The following is a 19,885-nucleotide window of genomic DNA, read 5'->3' as shown; positions in this document are numbered from 1 at the left end:
TTAAATGAACTCTGTTCCATTATGGCACCTTGTAAGTAGAAGTCTTTGATATTATACTTAAGGAAGTCTGGGGACTAAATGGATTGAAGGAGTAGAAAAAAGAAGAGATTAGAAGACAAAAGAGAGGATAGATGTCTTGGAGAATGTGGATAATCTCCCTCCACTGTAGCAGAGATAGCACAATGCAGGAAAAAAGGAATTACCCAGACCTTGATGTCAGTGATGTAGATTGAAATGTTTGGGAAAATTTTAAAAAACAAAACAACAACAACAACAACAACAAAAAAAAACACCAGCATAGTCATCTTAAATTCTGTGGGCCTAACTATAGTAAATAAGTGGAGAAAACTCGCCATTTAGAGGAAATATACAATCCAGGCTTAATTTCATTTCCCCTGCCCATATGTTTTTCCATTCCTGTTTCTCTCAAGAGAATGAGAAAATGAAGACTCCTTCCTCCTAGGGGAGGACTTGGTTTTGAATCAGCCATTGCTGGCAGGCTGCATTTTTCTAGGTCTGAGATAGAAACAGTGGGGATTAAATATGATGTCTTCAAAAGAAATGAGTTACAGTAAATAGAAAGAAATGACATCACGGGTGGAAAAAGGTGGCTTATTTGCTCTCTTCATTCAAAATGGTTGTCCTTTGATCATTTGTACTTTTTTTCGGGTTGTTGGATTTGATTTGTATTTGAGTTAATGGGAGAAATGGGGAAAGACTGTGGGTTTGTCTATGTCTACTTTTTATCTGTAACATATATTAGAGTATAACCACAGTGTGTTTGGAGTTGTAGTATTTTTGCTTAATTATGGATAACACTTTCTTAAGTCAACTTCTACTTTTTTATAGTTAAAAACTAGTCATTGGTCTTAGCGTTAGAAAGAAAGAAAGCTGAAAAATGGTTAAAATAACCATAAGAGTATTTCTGCTGATGACAATATGTTTTTAAATGAAACTAACCAGAAAACTAGAATATGCACATTATAGTCTTTAGAGCAACTGTCCAATAAAAATATAATATAGATTATACATGTAATTTAAATTTTTCTAGTAGTCACATTAAAAATTAAAAAGAAATTATGAAATTAGTCTTACTATATTTAACCCAATATATCCAAATATTATATAACCAATATAAAAAATTTAATGAGATTTTATATTTTTGTACTGTCTTCCAAATAGTTTTTTATACTGAAGCACATCTCAGTTCTGACTACCCAAGTATTAGTAGCTATATTTCCTATATTGAATGATGCAGATTTAGAATATGATAGGAAGAATATTACTACTATGATAATAATAATTCAGGTTGGTTCCCATCTATCATGGGTCCCTTAAAAAGTCTTTTTATTTGTGAAGATTTTTTAATTAATATCTTTTCATAAATAATAAATTTAAATACTTTTATGGGAGTGTCTTGGTAGTAAATTTAGTGAAATATTTTCTGCTCACCTGGTATTTATCGTCTTACTAGTCTGTGGAAATCTATGAAGAAGTGATTCTAAGCCCTTTGAGGTGCTAACCTTTTACTTAGTCTTTTTTTCCCCTTTAAGGCAGATTTGGTTCTCTGTTTCATAAAAGAACTCCTAATAGGAAAAACAAAGTATTGGAGGACATAATTACTTGGAATAGCTGTCAGTATCATAAACTCATCTTTAATTTCCCTTTACATAGAAGACCTATCCAGAAGATAACTGTGTTATTTTTTTTAATTGATTGAAAACATTACCCTTAAAATAATGCTCCACATGATATGATTATCTTTCCAAAATCCATCCCAAGCCCACCTCCCCTTACGTATCTATGTCCCATTATTCTCATTTAATTATGGTCTTGATTACAGTTTCTATCTAGGTAACTCTTGAAATTACCTTCTCAAAGTATTCATTTGTTTAAAAAATACTCATTGAACACCTGTCTTGTGCCAAAAAGTATTGCCAGGTTCTTATAAGAAACAGGAGTTTACCCCTCTCATGAGAAAGGTAAGAAATCACAGTAAAGCATATTAGTTTAATAAAAGCATTTTAGGGGTGCCTGGGTGGCTCAGTGGGTAAAAGCCTCTGCCTTCAGCTCAGGTCATGATCCCAGGGTCCTGGGATCGAGCCCCACATCGGGCTCTCTACTCAGCAGGGAGCCTGCTTCCCCCTCTCTCTCTGCCTGCCTCTCTACCTACTTGTGATTTCTGTCTGTCAAATAAATAAATAAAATCTTTTTAAAAATAAATAAATAAATAAAAATAAAAGCATTTTACAAGGTGCCTCGGTGCCTCAGTCACTAAGTGTCTGCCTTCGGCTCAGGTCATGACCCCAGTGTCCTGGGATCTAGGCACATCGGGTTCTCTGCTTGGTGGGAAGCCTGCTTCTCCCTCTCCCACTCACCCTGCTTGAGTTTCCTCTTTCTCTGTGTCTCTCTCTGTCAAATACATAAATCTAAAAAAAAAAGAAACAAACAAACAAAGGGGGAAAAAAGCATTTTACAAAGCCCCATAGGATGGCTAAATCCACAGATGCTGAAAGAATTGACTCAGAAAAGGCTTTAATAGAGTAGGTGGCATTCAGGTATAGAAGGCTCAATAGTGGTTTACCAGACAGACCTGAGAAGGAATAATATTACATTTAAAAAATAGTAAGTAAGGGTGCCTTGGTGGCTCAGTTGGTTAAGCGTCTCCGTTGGGCTTAGGTCATGATCTCAGGGTCCTGGGATTGGGCCCCACATCGGGCTTTTTGCTCAACAGGGATCCTGCTTCTCCCTCTCCCACTTCCCCTGCTTGTGTTCTCTCTGTCAAATAAATTAAAATAAAATCTTAATTAAAAAATAATAAGTAGGGGCACCTGAGTGGCTCAGTGGGTTAAGCCGCTGCCTTCGGCTCAGGTCATGATCTCAGGGTCCTGGGATCGAGTCCCGCATCGGGCTCTCTGCTCAGCTGGGAGCCTGCTTCCCTCTCTCTCTCTCTCTCTCTGCCTGCCTCTCTGCCTACTTGTGATCTCTGTCAAATAAATTAAAAAAAAAAATTTTTTTTTAATAAAATAAAATAATAATAAGTAGCCCAGTATAACCACATTTTGAAGGATCTCATTGTACCAAGCTAGCCATTTGCCTTTTTCTTGTAGCCAATAGGGTGTGATCTCTTAGGGATTTTTAATCAAGGCAGTACTCAAGTTTGTGTACAGCTATGATCCAGGAGCATTTCTACCTGCCTAGGAACCTTTGGGAGATACCTGTTTGTACCCCAGGGCAGACCCATTAACATTGGTCTAAATGGATCCTGAAGCAGCCCTCCATCCCCTCTCTGCCATGCTCTAGGGAAGTTTCATCTAGAAACCCAGCAGGTGACATATCTGTTAGTGCCCTTGGAGACAGACCTGCAGAATCTGGTCCCAGCTCTGGACCCTGAAACAAGCCTGACACTCAGTTCTAGCCCCTCTCAGCTGCAATCCTGGGCATTCCTGCCTTTCTTGGGATCCCACCCAGTGGCAGAACACTGGCCTTCCTAGGGATCTGACAAAAACCACTCCTGCCCACACACCTAGTAATAGGCCCACTGTCCGCGGACCTAATGACATTGTCCCAGCACCGGTCCTGCTCACCAAGGACTCAGAGGCAAGCCTTTCCACCAGGAGACCAGACAGGATCCATGCCTGCCCAGATGACTGGTAATGAGGTCCACAAACGATAGACCCCAGTGCAGGCCCAGCAGCAGCCATGTGACCCGGCCTCAGTCCAGCTTGACTGTGGTCCTAGAGGTGATCTCATCAGTCTGGAGACCCAGTAAGAGGAGATCGTTAGCAGCAGAAACCTATCTATAAAAATTTGAAGAGGTTTTGTTCCTCCAAATATAAAGATCATTGAAAATCAGGCACACATGGACCCACCAAAGGAAACTAATAAAGCTCCAGTAACCAACCCCCCAAAAATAGAGATCTGTGAATTGCCTGCCAAATCATTCAAAGTAATCATCTCAAAAGAAGCTCAGTTACACGCAAGAGAACACGGACAACTAAATAAAATCAGGAAAACAATGCATGAACATCTTTCCATGGTCATTGAAATGCTGAATTTCTGAACTGAGCATACAGCTTAGTGTAAAACCTCAGTACTCATTCTGTAAAGCTTTTACTACTTCTCCTGTGTTATGTTGCTTTTCATTGTATGTAAAAAGCAATCCGAAAATACCTAATTGGATTTCAAATGAGTTATAAAGTGGAAACTTTTGTAGATATCCCTTATACATTTCTATTTTTAATATTTATATTTGTATATATTAGTCAGTCATATTAAATTGCTTTTTTTTTGTAGGAACCTCCAGAAGTTTAGCCTTTTTGGAGACATAAGTGTTCTACAACAGCAAGGAAGTTTGTCAAATACATACCTCAGCAAGGTGGATCCTGATGGCAAAAAAATTAAACAGTAAGTTATATGGCTAGTGGAAGGGGGCTTATATTAACAATAATTTTAGTTTTTTCTGAGAAATTGTAAGATACAATCAGGAGAGTAATGATATTTTTCCCAAAAAATGTGTCCTGTAAACTGAAAGTGTTTTAACTATGAAATACCCTATTCCACATCATAAATCTTTAAGATAAATCAAAGACTTTGCTGGGTAAATTATTGCTATTTAACAGTGTTACTTCTCTCCTTGCCTTCATTGTAACATAAATTGTATATCATCACTCTTTTCTACCATACTGGTACAAAAATGCTGCTTTCATTGGTTGAAGAACTTATTTTTGGATGTTTAATATGGTTTATTCATCATATTTTTATGTGAATTTTAGTAGTATTTATGATAATGTTACTTGTGGGTTGGATTGAGAGAAAATGGATCTTAACATTGCATGCCATTTTATTGCCGAGTTTCAGAAGTCAGTGTTAAAAGATTAGCGCTAAATGTTAACAGGATCATTGTGGCATGTGTTTTCCATACAGAATTCAGCAGCTGTTTGAAGAAATACTGAGTAATAGTAGGCAACTGAAATGGCTGTCCTGTGGGTTTATGCTGGAACTAGTAACCCCAACATCACTGTCATCTCTCTCAAACTCTATTGCCAACACCATGGAGCACCTGAGCTTGCTAGACAACAATATTCCTGGTAGCAGCACCCTTATCACCACAGTCGAACTGGAGCGATTCGTGAATCTGCGCTCACTTGCCCTGGATTTCTGTGACTTTACAGCTGAGATGGCAAGAGTCTTAACTGATAGCAACCATGTGCCTTTGCAGCGACTGTCTCTCCTGGTCCACAATGTTTCCGTGATGCACAAGTCTCTGGACAATATGCCAAATGATGAGCATTGGAAAGCCTTGTCACGAAAGAGCACCAGCCTTCGTGTCTACATAATGGCCTTTGATATCAAGAGTGAAGATATGCTAAAGATTCTGAAACCCAGTATACCACTAGAGAGGATCCATTTTGACAGCTACATCACTTGTGTTTCAGGAGCTATTGTTGATCTTATATCCAGGCAGTATGATAAGTTCCTCACTCATTTTATACTAATGAATGATGTGATTGACACATCTGGTTTTCCAGATCTTAGTGACAACCGAAATGAAGATCCATTGGTTTTATTAGCATGGAGGTGCACAAAGCTCTCTCTCCTGGCAATTCACGGTAGGTGATTTTTGTTCAGTTTGTTATTTATATCTAAAACATCTTAAACCAGCAAAAAGCCCTGACATTTGTAGTGTTGAGTAATCTTCTAACAAGTTGAAATGCAGGCTTTTATACTTTTTTTAAAAAAAGATTTTATTTATTTATTGGACAGAGATCACAAGTAGGCAGAGAGGCAGGCAGAGAGGCAGGCAGAGAGAGATGGGGAAGCAAGACTCCCCGCATTGAGCAGAGAGCCCAATGCGGGGCTTGATCCCAGGACCCTGGGATCATGACCTGAGCTGAAGGCAGAGGCTTTAACCCACTGAGCCACCCAGGCACCCTGGCTTTTATACTTAACTTATAAGATACACCACTTACAAGTAAAAGGTCATATTTCCACTCTTAAGTGTTTTGTTCCAGCTTCCATGTTGCTTTTTTCTTCCACCATGGGATTGATGGTATTTCATGAGAGTGGCATTTGAAATTAATTTATCTAAGAAAAGTTACATATCTACTTGCAGTAGATGTATTTCTTCCTCTTATCACAAGATCTCTTAAAAACATAATACAGAAGGAAGAGAAAGTATGATTTCTTACTTGCTTGCTGCCTCATCTTCTAGATTCTAGATATTAACATATTAATTTGTATTTTTTTTTTAAAGATTTTATTTATTTGACAGACAGAGATCACAAGTAGGCAGAGAGAGAGGAAGGGAAACAGGCTCTCTGCTGAGCAGAGAGCCCGATGCGGGACTCAATCCCAGGACCCTGGAATCATGACCTGAGCCGAAGGCAGAGGCCTAACCCACTGAGCCACCCAGGCGCCCTAATTTGTATATTTTTTTAAATGATGATTCCAATGATGATTCCATTGATTGGGTATATGCCTTTTTCTTACTGGTGCCTTTCATCTTAATACTATCCTCATTTAGAGAGAGTTTCTATTCTGCCAGAAGAACGTTTTACTTCCTTTTCTGGAACATGTAAGACCTTTACAGCATACGAAATGGACTGTTAGTTGTGTTTCCTTATTTTTTAAATATCTTTTAGCCTGCATTAGTGCAGGAAAGTATGTGTCTTGCTTTTCAAGTTTTGCTTTATAATTTGGCCAGTCATCAGAGATAGCAGTAGAGAAATACATTTCAACTTGTTATAATATTACTCAACACTATATATTAAAGATTAATTTCAGCCAATCTAAGCTCTTTTTTTTTACAAGAAATATGAAATAAGATGTTAGATACAGCTAAAGCTCCTATACCCATTCCCCTTTATTCCTTCCCAAAGTTTATCCATTACTCTTTAATACTTTACATATTTTCTATTGGCAATTAACAGTTTAAAGTTTCGCTTCTTAACTTCAGACTGTGAAGCATCATAGGAGAGGACTTTTTACTCACTAAAAATGTTTTCAATGTATTGTTAATGGATACATATACATGAAATAAAATTTTGTTTTTTATGATACAGCACTATCCAAAGCTATAAAGTTTTACTTTAAATGTCTTCAGTCTTAGTAAATGTACTGATACCGGAATAGCATTACAGCATCTACCAATTCACCAGCCACAGTGATGTTGTTGGAAACAATATCAAACTTGGTCTTTTTTTTTTTTTTTTTTTTTCTTGGAGCTAAACAATCCTACTTCCTTTTTCAATCTCGGTATATTTTTAAAGGAAAAGGACCAAAGTGGTCAGTGAGATACAAGTTTGTGGAAAAGACTAACTTATCAAATAGAAAAAATAAATTACAAGGAAATGACAGTGCTTGTTTTTTGTTTATTTTGAAGGTTACACAGTGTGGGCGCACAACCTCATTGCCATTGCTCGTCTTCGTGGCTCTGATTTAAAAGTACTTGAAGTCACTGAAGAAAGCATTGATTTTGACCAAGGTGAACTGGCCGACCAGGATGTGGATCCAGTGCATAACCTTATTGAGCAGGTATCCCTGGGCCTGGGTCAACCTTGGCATGCGGTCATGGACATCGAATCACTCAGTGTCTTCACTGAACCGAATCGTCATTTTTACAGAGAGATGCAAAGCTTCAGCGAAGACATTTAGCTTTTTTTTAAATGTACAATTCCTGTGGTTACATATGCAAGTAGGGTCCTATTATGTTTTTTTTTCAGTAGTGTGAATTAATCCCTTTGTGCTGTGTTTAATCAGTATTAGCTTTATAGAATTATATATGTATATTCTACTTCTTGATCAAAGAACGTAGTCGGGTATTGGTTTAGAAGTTCAAAGTGACAATGTGTAGGGCTTTCACGGTTAATGGACTTGTTATCAAACCTTAAGGATATACAACCGAAGGTTGTCTGAGGTTGCTGGCTAACTTTTTTTTTCACTGAGTTACTCTGCCTTTTGATGTTTTTATTCTTTGTGTGTCAGAGTTCAGAACTCAGGAGCCAAAATATTTTTATACGTATATAGATATATATCCATAGCCTGGTGGATTTGTATGCAATGCACTGCATTCATGCTTGATAGCATTTCATTAATTTTTTTTGAAATGGAAGAAGGGAGGATAGTATGATCCCAAATGAGTGATCTTTAACAGAGAAGCCAAGACTTTAACTTTTATTACATATATAATAGTTGATATCACCAATTACCATTCTGAATTTTGTGTATTAGGTTAGAATACTGCTTAATCCTTTTTTTAAAAAATGCATTTACATAAACATGAATACTCAAACTGTTCGACTTTTTTTTAAACTGTATGAGACATAATTTTATTCATCAATTACATTATACATTCAAGTTAGCTTTTTAGCCCAGATTTCAAATAGTGGAGGAGGAAACTGTATTCCAGGGTAAAACCTCCTTAAAAGAAAATCAAAAAACAGAGCTGTAAACACACATGCTTGCAAACAAACATTAGTCGTGAAATCCCTAGCAACGAGTCACTGGATTTTTCTCTGTCAGCGCGCGTGTCAGCTGCCAAAGAATAGACTTAACTGAAGAAGTGCCCACATGCTGGCAGGGGCCGGCCCACTCTGGCCAGCCAGATACTGCTAGATTGTAATATTTAAGGTCGAATTTCGACCTGTGGTACACAGCTGTGCTGTGGCTCAGTCAGCAACCTCAGAACTCTGAAAAAAACAAAACAAAAAAAAGAAAAAAAAACCATGCACCTGTTTCACTGTGAATAGTGAATGTAAAGGAAAGAAAGGAAGAACTGAAAGCTTGTTCTATCACAGGTATGAGCTGCTATGATACATGAAGAACATTCCATGAAGTATGTTTTAAAACCTTGTTATATCTGAGAGGCTTTAAAAGCCGACTTAACTGTTTCAGGGCAACCGCGGTACAGACGTGGTCTCTGTGAGACTTCCACCTGACCCCAGTTTTAAGTGGTACGAATGTTGTGCATTTAATGTTAAAGGACAGTCTGCAATAATAAAGTAAGTAGCCAACGTGGGTGCCCAGCAGTGCTGAGACCTGGCTGCTCTATTGTAAGCTTTGGAAACACAATTTATGCAACAGATGTCCAGATATGATTCTATTTATGGAAAAAGTTTATATGTATTTTACAAATGGTTTTACCATCTTATATTAAAATGACCTTTTGACAGGTGTGCACTGTTTTGTCTCCAGTGAGCACATACCATGAGGATTTTATATGTACATCAGTAGTGTGAATCCACTGGCACAGTGTGTGTAAATGCCAGATGTGGTGAGATTTTATCTTACAAATGTGATCAGATAAAATAAATCCTGACAGAAACTGTAAGGAAACCAGCTGAATGTTTGACCTGATGACTGATGTTGTATGGTTTATGTTAAATGTATATTCTTTTAATCAATGAATAAAGCATTAAAAAGTGACCATTGTAATATGTTTTATTGTATAAAAAGCATGAAAACTTTTAGTGTTAAACTGTAATAATCCTTTATTATCATGTTAGCTACTATTTTAGTCTGGTGCGGCAAAGCTTAAATTTGGGAATATTTCATAAAAAGTCCTAGGTTAGGGGCACCTGGTGGTACAGTCAGTTAAGCATCTGACTCTTGATTTCGGCTGAGGTCATAATCTCACGGTCCTGGGATTGAGCCCCAAGTTGGACTCCATGTTAGCAGGGAGTCTGTTTGAGACTCTCCCTCCCTCTCCCTATGCCCTTCCTCCCCCTGTTCACTCACTTTCTCTCTCTCTCTCTCTCTCAAATAAAGAATTTTTTTTTCAAAAAAGTCTCAGTTTAAATAGTTTGAAGGGTTTTAATTGTTTTAACTAGCTTTGGCAAAATACAAGCTTAAAAGCAAACAATAGACTGGTTATCACAAAACTCAAGTGTATCATGCATTTAGAACAGTATTGATATAGTAAAACATAATTTATAGGCTATAAGAACTTTATACAATTCCTATACTAGATGCAGAAATCCTTTAGTATGCCAGTATTAAATAGTTCATAAACTCCTATATTGCTTTAGTTTGGTTTGTAATCTCTATTCTTGGTTGTTGAGACAAACAGCTATCAGTTATAAGATAGAAAATGGCTCTTTTCCTTCATCTGTCTTTCCCTAATCATTGCAGACACTGACTCTTCTTCCAGACACTGCCTCCTCACCTTGGAATAATCTGGTATTCATCAGCTTCCTTGTTTCCTAGGCATATCTAACTCTTTTTTGGGTGAATCAACATGTTTATTATGTAAAATACAAAAATAGTACCCGAAATGTATGAAAAAAGAAAGCCTATTAATATATGTGAATAGTATACAAATGACGGTTGGTATAGTAAAGCACCAAACTGGGAGGCTCAGCATCTGTTACACTCTGAGCTCTGACTCTAATGCTACAGAGCTTTAGCATTAGAGTCATCTGTAAAATGAGGAATTGGACTTGATTACCTAAAACTCTATTTAGATTCAGTTTCCTCATCTGTAAAATGAGAGATTGGACTTGATTATCTAAAACTCTGATTCTTCCCTAAAAGTTTTAACTGTTGGCCCAACGGCTCAGACATACATAAGATCATCTTTGAAGAAATGTATTAAATAAAACATTTTCAAAACATAGCTCACTAAACTATATGAGATTTACATAGCTAAAACTGCTTTCCCATTTCCCCCACCACCCTAGGAATAAAGAAGATAGGGAGTCCGTGGGGTGGGTCTTGGGAAGGACAGACAGACCATGGGCTTATGGCTAAACACAGATTCAGAAACTAACTTACTAGGGCCTTACGGCATGCATCAGATGGGACCTTTATGAAGCCAGTAACATAAAGTGGTCCTAATGGAGTAACACACAAGCAGGGATGAATAATATACAACCATCAAACTACATCATCTTTAGCAAGGCTTCCCAGCCTTTTCCATCCCCTGACTTATACCGAAAATATTGTACAGCACACTGGTATAAACTGGAAAAAAACTGTGCAGGGAGAAAAATCATTGTTTTGTTTATTATATAATTGATGAGACAAAATGCAGAGAATTGGGGGAAATACTAAATTTATATAGAACTTTCAAATAAAATCTTGTCAGTTTTAACTGATAACCTCTTCAAATTTTTAACATTGCCACCAATGAGAAACACCCCACAAATAGGTGATAATTTTTAAATTTTTTCACAGCCATTCAAAAATTTATGCTGCTGAAATTATACTTAAGAAGTCTTAAAAAAAAAAAAAAGTTTAACAGCTCTAGAGCCGCCTGCTTGGTTTTTGTTGGTAAAGTGTCTGACTTCAGCTCAGGTCATGATATCAGGGTCCTGGGATCAAGTCCCATGTCGGGCTCCCGGCTCAGTGGGGAGCCTGCTTCTCCCTCTGCTTCTGTCTCTCCCCTTGTTTGTGCTCTTTTTTTTTTTTAAGTCTTAAAAAAAGGTAACATCTCTGAATAAAATGGTAAATGTAATGTAGAGATTTCTTATAATGTGAATTAATTTCAAATTCAAGTGATTTTTTCATTAAGGTATTTCAAAATCATGATGAAGCTCCCATACTTAACCCTGCTGCTAGTTTAGCCACCACTCAGAGCACACATCAGTCACCAACAGACAGAAATACCTGATTTCTGTGAAAGTAGTTAGAAGCCTGCAGGGTGCCCTCCTCCTGCCCCTCAGGTCCAAGCCCCTCACAGCCAACCAGCTACATCTGGAGTTTCACACCTGTGCTTTCAACCTGCTCCTTGGACACCTGGGACATACTTCTCTAATAGCTTCATAGACATTCCTTGCCTGTGATGAACAATGGAGTGTCTGCCTCTCACAGGTGAGAGGTGAGTGCCCACAGATGCTGTGTGTGCAAGGCACAGGGTCAGACCAGGGTCCACTCTATCTTCTACACTCCAACAAGAAAATGAAAGCATCAGGAGGCACCCAGCTAGGGCTCCTAGCCACTCCAGATTTTATTTGTCAGAGAGCGAAAGAGAGCATAAGCAGGGGGAGCAGCAGGCAGAGGGAGAGGGAGAAGTGGACTCCCTGCTCACCAGATGCAGGACTCCATCCCAGACCCTGGGATCATGACCTGAGCCAAAGGCAGATGCTTAACTGATAGAGCCACCCAGGTATCCCTGTAATTTTTTTATTTTAGAAAGTTGTGCTCAAATTTTTTTCTCCTACGTTTAGTTTTTATACGTGATAAATATGTAACTGATCAAAGATACATCATTGGTCATAACCCTGCATCAACAGGAAAATACATTATCTTCAGAACATCTGTATACTCTAATGGAACATTTAATATATTTTAGAAAGGTTTTCACAAAAGTTGGTTAAAAGAAGTCTGTGTTTAAAAGAATGGACTTTAGGGGTGCCTGGGTGGCCCAGTCAGTTGAGTGTCCAACTCTTGGTTTCAGCTCAGGTCATTATCTCAGGGTATTGAGAATGAGCCCCGGATCAGGCTCCACTTCCAGTGCAGAGTCTGCTTGAGATGCTCTCCCTCCCTCTCCCTCTGCCCCTCCCCACCATGCTCTCTCTCTCAGATAAAAATAAAAAAGAATGAGCTTTAATCAGGAACACCCACTTCAGTGAAATTTTCTGAGAAAAGACTAAATAAATTAGCTAGGAAATACTATACTTGGCATGTGCTGAATTGTATGCCAACCATTATTTTACTCATTTCACTAGAAAGTACTCTATTTAATCTTCACAGCAACCATGTAGTATGTATCACCCCCATTTCACATATGAGGAAATGGAGGCACAGAAAGGTTAAGAATCTTGCCTAAGATCATAAAACTAGTCAATGGCAGAACAAAATTTAAACCTAGGTGAAGGGACCCTAATATTATACAACTCCTACCACTCTTAAATACTACAACTATACTATTATTTGACAGATAATGTTACCTATTTTTGATAATGGATAACAGATGTGAGGTGATATCTCATTGTGGTTTTGATTTGCATTTCCCTGATGGTTAGTGATGTTGAGGATCTTTTCGTGGATGTTAGCCACTTATATGTCTTCTTTGGAGAAATGTCTATGCAGATCTTCTGCCCATTTTTCAATTGGGTTATTTGTTTTTTGCTAGTGAGTTGTATGAGTTCCTTATATATTTTGGATACTAACCTCTTATTAGATTGCTGGTTTGCAAATATTTTCTCTCATTCCATAAGTTGTCTTTTCATTTTGTTGCAAGCAAGAAACATAATACAACGTAGTAAGCTTAACTGCTCTTTATAGACAGTTATCAAAGAGTTCCCATATTACACACACACACACACACACACAAATCTCTTTTATAGCACTGCTATCAAATTCTTTTACAGTGGGGCGCCTGGGTGGCTCAGTGGGTTAAAGCCTCTGCCTTCAGCTCAGGTCATGATCCCAGGGTCCTGGGATCAAGCCCCACATCGGGCTCTCTGCTCAGCAGGGAGCCTGCTTCCCCCTCTCTCTGCCTGCCTCCCTGCCTACTTGTGATTTCTCCCTCTCTGTCAAATAAATAAATAAAATCTTCAAAAAAAAAAAATAAAACAAATTCTTTCACAGTAGCTACTACTGGGGGGGGGGGGGGAATAGGTTAGTTTGCAAAGGTTATAAGACTAGATGCTTTTTTAAATAGATTCATGGTAAACCATGAACCATACCTATAGAAGCAGAATAATTATCAACTATACTCACAAAATTCTTTTGTAGCATCTCCCCATGTCTATGAATTGTCTGGCTTTAAAAAAGAAGTCTATTTTGTTTTCAACTAACCTGGTTCCAAAGAATGTGATTTCCTTTCCTGGTTCCAAAGAATGTGATTTCCTTTCCTCTTAATAACCTTCTGTCCCCAGTCCCAAATTCTGGCCCCAGAATATATTTTAGGAATATATCTCAAAAAAATTACCCTAAATCTAGAGGGGGGAATATGTATGTACAAAGCTATACTATCATACATAATTCTTTTAAGAATTCTAAAAAAACCAAATATGTAAGAACAGCTTAAGCAGCAAGAAAAGAATAATTAGGTAAATTATATTCACTAAAGGGAAGGTAAAATCATGAAAAATGAAGTTTACAGGGGCACCTGGGTGGCTCAGTCAAGTAGCATCTGACTCTTGGTTTTGGTGCAGGTCATGATCTCAGAGTCATGAGATCAAGCCCCACATTAGTGTGGAGCCTGCTTAATATTCTCTCTCCACCTCTCCTTTGGCCCCTCCCTACCCTCTCTCTCTCAAAAAAAAAAAGTTTATATCATTTATAATAGGAGATTACACTTAATATAAAATTAAAGACACACATAATTACACTAATACAAAAGATATGTGAAGGATAAAAAGCCTAAAGGAAGTACAACCTAAATGCAGAAAGTGATTTATGTTTCTATGGTGACCCTGGATTTTCTTCGGCTTTTGACCATTTTCTAACTTTTTTCGTAGGACCGTGTATTATTTCTTTAAAAAGAATCAGAATACCAAAGTGGAGGGAAAAGTTATCCAACCAGGACCAAGAAGGACTCTTTCTTGAAATATCCAAGCCTACTGCCTATCAGTCCAAAATAATGCTCAGGTCATAATCTTGAAGTCTGCCCTCCTCCTTTAACTACCCTTTCAAATGGTGACAACAGCAAAAACAGAAAACTTCAGCTTCCAGGTGGCAGACTAAGCAGATGCTGGCCACCTGCCCCCAAGGCCCCACTGAGATAAATATAAAGAAGAGCCAAGAGAAGTAAACCCTATAACGCTGAAAAGAATAAAAAAGGACACCAACAAATGAAGTTTCAAAATTTTCTGGGGGACAGAACAACAGACTAGATTAGGTTGGAGGATAAAATAAGTCGAGAAAGCTATGGCCTACAATCTGTTTCAGGAACTGGGAGTCAGCAGGCCTGATAACAGTCCGAAACTTGGCTCAGAGCCAGTTAGCATATCATGTACAGAACTGAGGTGTGAGTGTGAAAATAGGGAAGAACTGCGAGCAGAACAGCTCGAAGTTGATGCCATCATTCCCCTGCCACAGCCCCTAGCACAAGGCAGTGAGCCTGGTTCTGCCTCCAGCTAAAATACTGGAGAGATATTCCCTACAGAAACTAAACTGTTTGGAAAAAGCAAAACTTCTAGCGTGAATGGTGGTATCCTACATGAAGCCCTTCTCATTCTGGCATCTGGAAGGCCGACACCCAGCCAGCATCCTACGGGTCATCCTATGGCAAAGCCTGTCAGTCACAGATTCTGTCTCAGTCCCCACCCTCCATCTCTCACCACCTGAGTGCCACACACACACACACACACACACACACACACACACACCCCTATCTCAGGAAGAAACCAAACAAGAAAACTATCCTTGTTATACAGAAAAAGGTATAAGCTAGAATCAGCTAACCAATTCATCTTCATTAAACATGAACAACTCAAGGTTGACCAAACATGTAAGGAGAGAAAGCCCAAGTTAATCATTATTAATCCTAGAGAAAACAGATAATTCAGAAAAACACTTTTAGAAAACACTAATTGGCTATGGAGAAATTCAAAATATTAGATCTTTACAAAAAAGGATAGGATCTATGAAAAAAGAATAAAATACAATAAAAAATGCTCTCAAAGATTAATGACTGCTGAAAACAAAAACATTAAAGTGAATGATTTAGAATATATAGTTGACAAAATGTTCCAGGGGGAAAAAAGAGAGAGAGAAAGAGAGAGATGAAAGATATGAAAGGGATACCTGGATGGGTCAGTCAGTTAATTGTTTGCCTTCGGCTCGGGTCATAATCCCAGCGTACTGGGATCGAGTCCTGTATTGGGCTCCCTGCTCAGTGGGAATTCTGCTTCTCCCTCTGCCTGCTGCTCCCCCTGCTGTGCTCCCACACACCCTCTCTCTTGCTCTCTGACAAATAAATAAATAAGTAAAATCTTTTAAAAAAATACAAAAGAAAAAGTAGATAAGGAACTTACCAAAGATTTAAAAAAAAAAAATTCCCAGAGTTTTAGGACGCCATAGTTTAAGTGCCTAATATGGTGTGGTACCCCAGTCATATCACCCCTTCAAGAAAAAGGATCCCAGGGGTGCCTGGGTGGCTCAGTGGGTTAAGCCGCTGCCTTCGGCTCAGGTCGTGATCCCAGGGTCCTGGGATCAAGCCCCGCATCAGGCTCTCTGCTCAGCAGGGAGCCTGCTTCCTCCTCTCTCTGCCTGCCTCTCCGCCTACTTGTGATCTCTTTCTGTCAAATAAATAAATAAAATCTTTAAAAAAAAAAAAAAAGGAAAAGAAAAAGGATCCCAATCAGGGAAATACAAATCAAAACCACAATGAGATACCACCTCACATCAGTCCGAATGGCTAAAATTAAGTAAGGAAACGAGAGATGCTGGCGAGGATGCAGAGAGAAAGGGGAACCTCCTATACTGTTGGTGGGAATGCAAGGTGGTGCGGCCACTCTGGAAAACAGCATGGAGTTTCCTCAAAAAGTTGAAAATAGAGCTACCCTACAACCCAGAAATTGCACTACTGGGTATTTACCCTAAAGATACAAATGTAGTGATCCGAAGGAGCATGTGCACCCGAATGTTTATAGCCTCAATGTCCACAATAGCCAAACTAGGGAAAGAACCTAGATGTCCATCAACAGATGAATGGATAAAGAAGATGTGGGGTGTGGTGTGTAGTGTATATACACTACACCCACACCCACACATATATATATATGGAATATATATTATATATATGGAATACTATGCAGCCATCAAAAGAAATGAAATTTTGCCATTTGCGACAACGTGGATGGAACCAGAGGGTATTATGCTAAGTGAAATAGTCAATCAGAGAAAGACAATTATCAAATGATCTCCCTGATATGAGGAATTTGAGAGATAACATGGGAGGTTTGAGGGGTAGGGAAGGAAAAAACGAAACAAGACTGGTTGGGAGGGAGACAAACCATAAGAGACTCTTAATCTCACAAAACAAACTGAGGGTTGCCATGGGTAGGGGGTAGGGATAGGGTGGCTGGGTTATGGACATTGGGGAGGATATGTGTTATGGCGAGTGCTGTGAAGTAAGTCTGATGATTCACAGACCTGTACCTCTGGGGCTAATAATACATTTTATGTTTATAAAAAATTAAACACTTAGAGAGAGAGAGGATGCCGAGTATAGTAGCTGCCAGCCTCTAGCTGCTGCACCTTCAGCATTCATGCCAAGTCCAGGTTCTCCCTGGGGGTGCTCCCAGCCAAGGACAGAACATGGAGGAGTACTAGGGCAGAGCCGTTCCCACCAAATGAGGGTCTCCTCTCAGAGGCAATCTTTGCCCCGGGGAGTGCCATGGCTCCAGCTCAGGCTTTCCTGGAGCTGCACTGTAATCAGAGGCTCTGCCTACCCAACTCTTCCTTCCTTCCCTCTCTCCTATTCACAGATGTCAATCTGAACCTCAGTCTGAAGAGTCTCTCTACCTACTTTTGAACTCTCTCCCCTTAATCCTTCATAGGTGTTCTCCCTCAATAAATCTCTTCAATATCTACTTCCATCTTGGAATCTGCTTCTTAGAGGACCTGGACTAACAAGAAATGAATGAAAATATCTCACATGTAGCTACATCTAACTACGATTTTTAGAACACCAATGATAAAAGAAAAAAAAAAAAACCCTAAAAATTTTTATAGGAAAAAATCAGGTTACCAACAAAGAGAACAGAATCAAATTCCCCTCAGACGTGTCATCAGCAACAATGGATATTAAAAAACAATATATTGGGGGCACCTGGGTGGCTCAGTGGGTTAAAGCCTCTGCCTTCAGCTCAGATCATGATCTCAGGGTCCTGGGATCAAAACCCCTTGGGCTCTCTGCTCATCGGCAAGCCTGCTTCCTCCTCTCTCTCTCTGCCTGCCTCTCTGCCTACTTGTGATCTCTGTCTGTCAAATAAATAAATAAAAGCTTAAAAAAAAAAACAACATATTGGCATTAATTGTATTAAATTGATATTAAAAGCACAACATATTCAAAATTCTGACCTAGAATTTCATATCTATATAAACTAATACCAAAAAAGGGAATGGGGATGCCTGGGTGGTGCAGCTGGTTAAGAGTCCAACTCTTGATCTCAACGCAGGTCTTGATCTCACAGTTGTAAGTTCAAGCCCCACACCGGGCTCCATGCTTGGCATGCGACTACTTTAAAACAAGGGGTAGGAGAGTAAAGGATTGGGATTTTCGGCATGGGAAGGATTCAGATTTTACATTCCCTAAATCCTTAAGGAAATAACTTGAGAGTGAACAGCAATAAAACAATAAAATTTAAAATGAATTTTAAAAAACAAAAACAAAAAAACCCCAGCAAGATAGAAGCTCTATGAAACAACAGAGTAATCCCAAGAAATCAGGAAAAGTGCAGGCTCTGTTCACTGGGCTAGAAACCAGCCAGTCAGTTTGCAACGGGAATACAAAGAACTCCCAAGACTAAAGTGTTTAAAAGAAAAAATAACAATATATCCAATAGAAAAGACATGAAGATTTTTTTCTTTTCAAGTAAGCCATGATAATGGCAAATAATATTGGGAGGGGGGAGAAGTCACATTAGAAAAGTAGGAGGGGGGGGCGCCTGGGTGGCTCAGTGGGTTAAGCCGCTGCCTTCGGCTCAGGTCATGATCTCAGGGTCCTGGGATCGAGTCCCGCATCGGGCTCTCTGTTCAGCAGAGAGCCTGCTTCCCTCTCTCTCTCTGCCTCTCCGACTACTTGTGATTTCTCTCTGTCAAATAAATAAATAAAATCTTTAAAAAAAAAAAAAAAAAGAAAAGTAGGAGGGAGAACTGTACACTTGGCCTAAGTATAAAGTTAAGCAAAATATGTTATTATATTATTTTAGGCTATTAGTGGTAGGAGAAAGAGAGTGAGCTTAAAAAAAAAATCATTGATTGACCTTGATATTTAAGAATATTCTCTTTAGGGGCATTTGGATGGCTCAGTTGCTCAAGTGTCTACCTTCAGCTCAGATCATGATCCCAGGCTTTTGGGACAGAGACCCAGGTCAGACTCCCTGCTCAGTGGGGAGTCACTTCTCCCTCTCCCTCTGCCCATGCTCTCGCACTCCCATTCTCTCTCTCTCAAATAAATTTTTAAAATCTTTAAAAAAAAAAAAAAGAATATTCTCTTTAGAGTGGTGCAGAAATTATGATACGGGGATTCACAGAGAAGGATATGTAAAGTTACTATATAATTTGGCCTGATAGTGAAAATATTTAAATAACAATAACAGTACAAATGCGCCTTATTGATTTTGAACCTTAGTTCAACTATGGACCAAGTATAGAAGATCGTTACACTTGTAGGCATAATATTATTATTAGCAACCTTGAAAACATGATGTACAGCCAAGAGAAAATAGGATGTGGGCCAGAGTAGGGGAAGTGGGGACAGGAATAAGGGGGAAACATTTTTTTTAAGATTTTTTTTTTTTTTTTTCTGGGTCAGAGAGAAAGAGAAGTAGGCAGAGGGAGAAACAGGTTCCCCGCTGAGCAAGAAGTCTGATGCGGGACTCAATCCCAGGATGCTGGGATCATGACCTGAGCTGAAGGCAGCCGCTTAACCGACTGAGACACCCAGCCTTCCCAAGGAAAAACTATTAACAAAGGTTAAAATATATAAAAATTACAAAAGTAACAAGAGCAAACATAATGTGGTTCAGTATCAAACATGAAGAAAGGAAAATGAGGACGGCAATAGTTGTCCTAATTTTTCACCTCAAAGAGTCAACACCCAAACTGATAAATCAATCAAGTTGATAAATCAAAGATTAGAGGTATAAACATACCTTCTAAAATTCTAAAATCTTATCAGAATTAAATAAAGAAAAAGAGTTAAAAGAGAAAACTAGAAAGCATCACTGGAAATAAATGTACAAAACTTGTTATTCATCCTAAAATG

At 38.7% G+C, this 19,885-nt stretch overlaps 1 protein-coding gene across 1 annotated transcript in view; it reads left to right on the top strand.

Moving 5' to 3' along the window:
• FBXO33 (F-box protein 33) overlaps window positions 1-9,426 on the top strand; it is a 35,942-nt gene extending 26,516 nt beyond the window's left edge. Inside the window, exons 2-4 of the mRNA XM_032344101.1 lie at window positions 4,297-4,407; window positions 4,927-5,612; window positions 7,385-9,426. Coding sequence (XP_032199992.1) covers window positions 4,297-4,407; window positions 4,927-5,612; window positions 7,385-7,656 — 1,069 coding nt within the window. The 3' untranslated portion in view covers window positions 7,657-9,426. The remainder of the gene's footprint in view (window positions 1-4,296; window positions 4,408-4,926; window positions 5,613-7,384) is intronic.
• The last annotated feature ends 10,459 nt before the right edge of the window (window positions 9,427-19,885 follow it).

The sequence above is a fragment of the Mustela erminea genome, chromosome 5 (genome assembly GCF_009829155.1).
Source record: "Mustela erminea isolate mMusErm1 chromosome 5, mMusErm1.Pri, whole genome shotgun sequence".
Taxonomy (NCBI): Eukaryota; Metazoa; Chordata; class Mammalia; order Carnivora; family Mustelidae; genus Mustela; species Mustela erminea.
The sequence above is the reverse complement of the archived record's forward strand: the minus strand, read 5'-3'. Positions and strand labels throughout refer to the sequence as shown.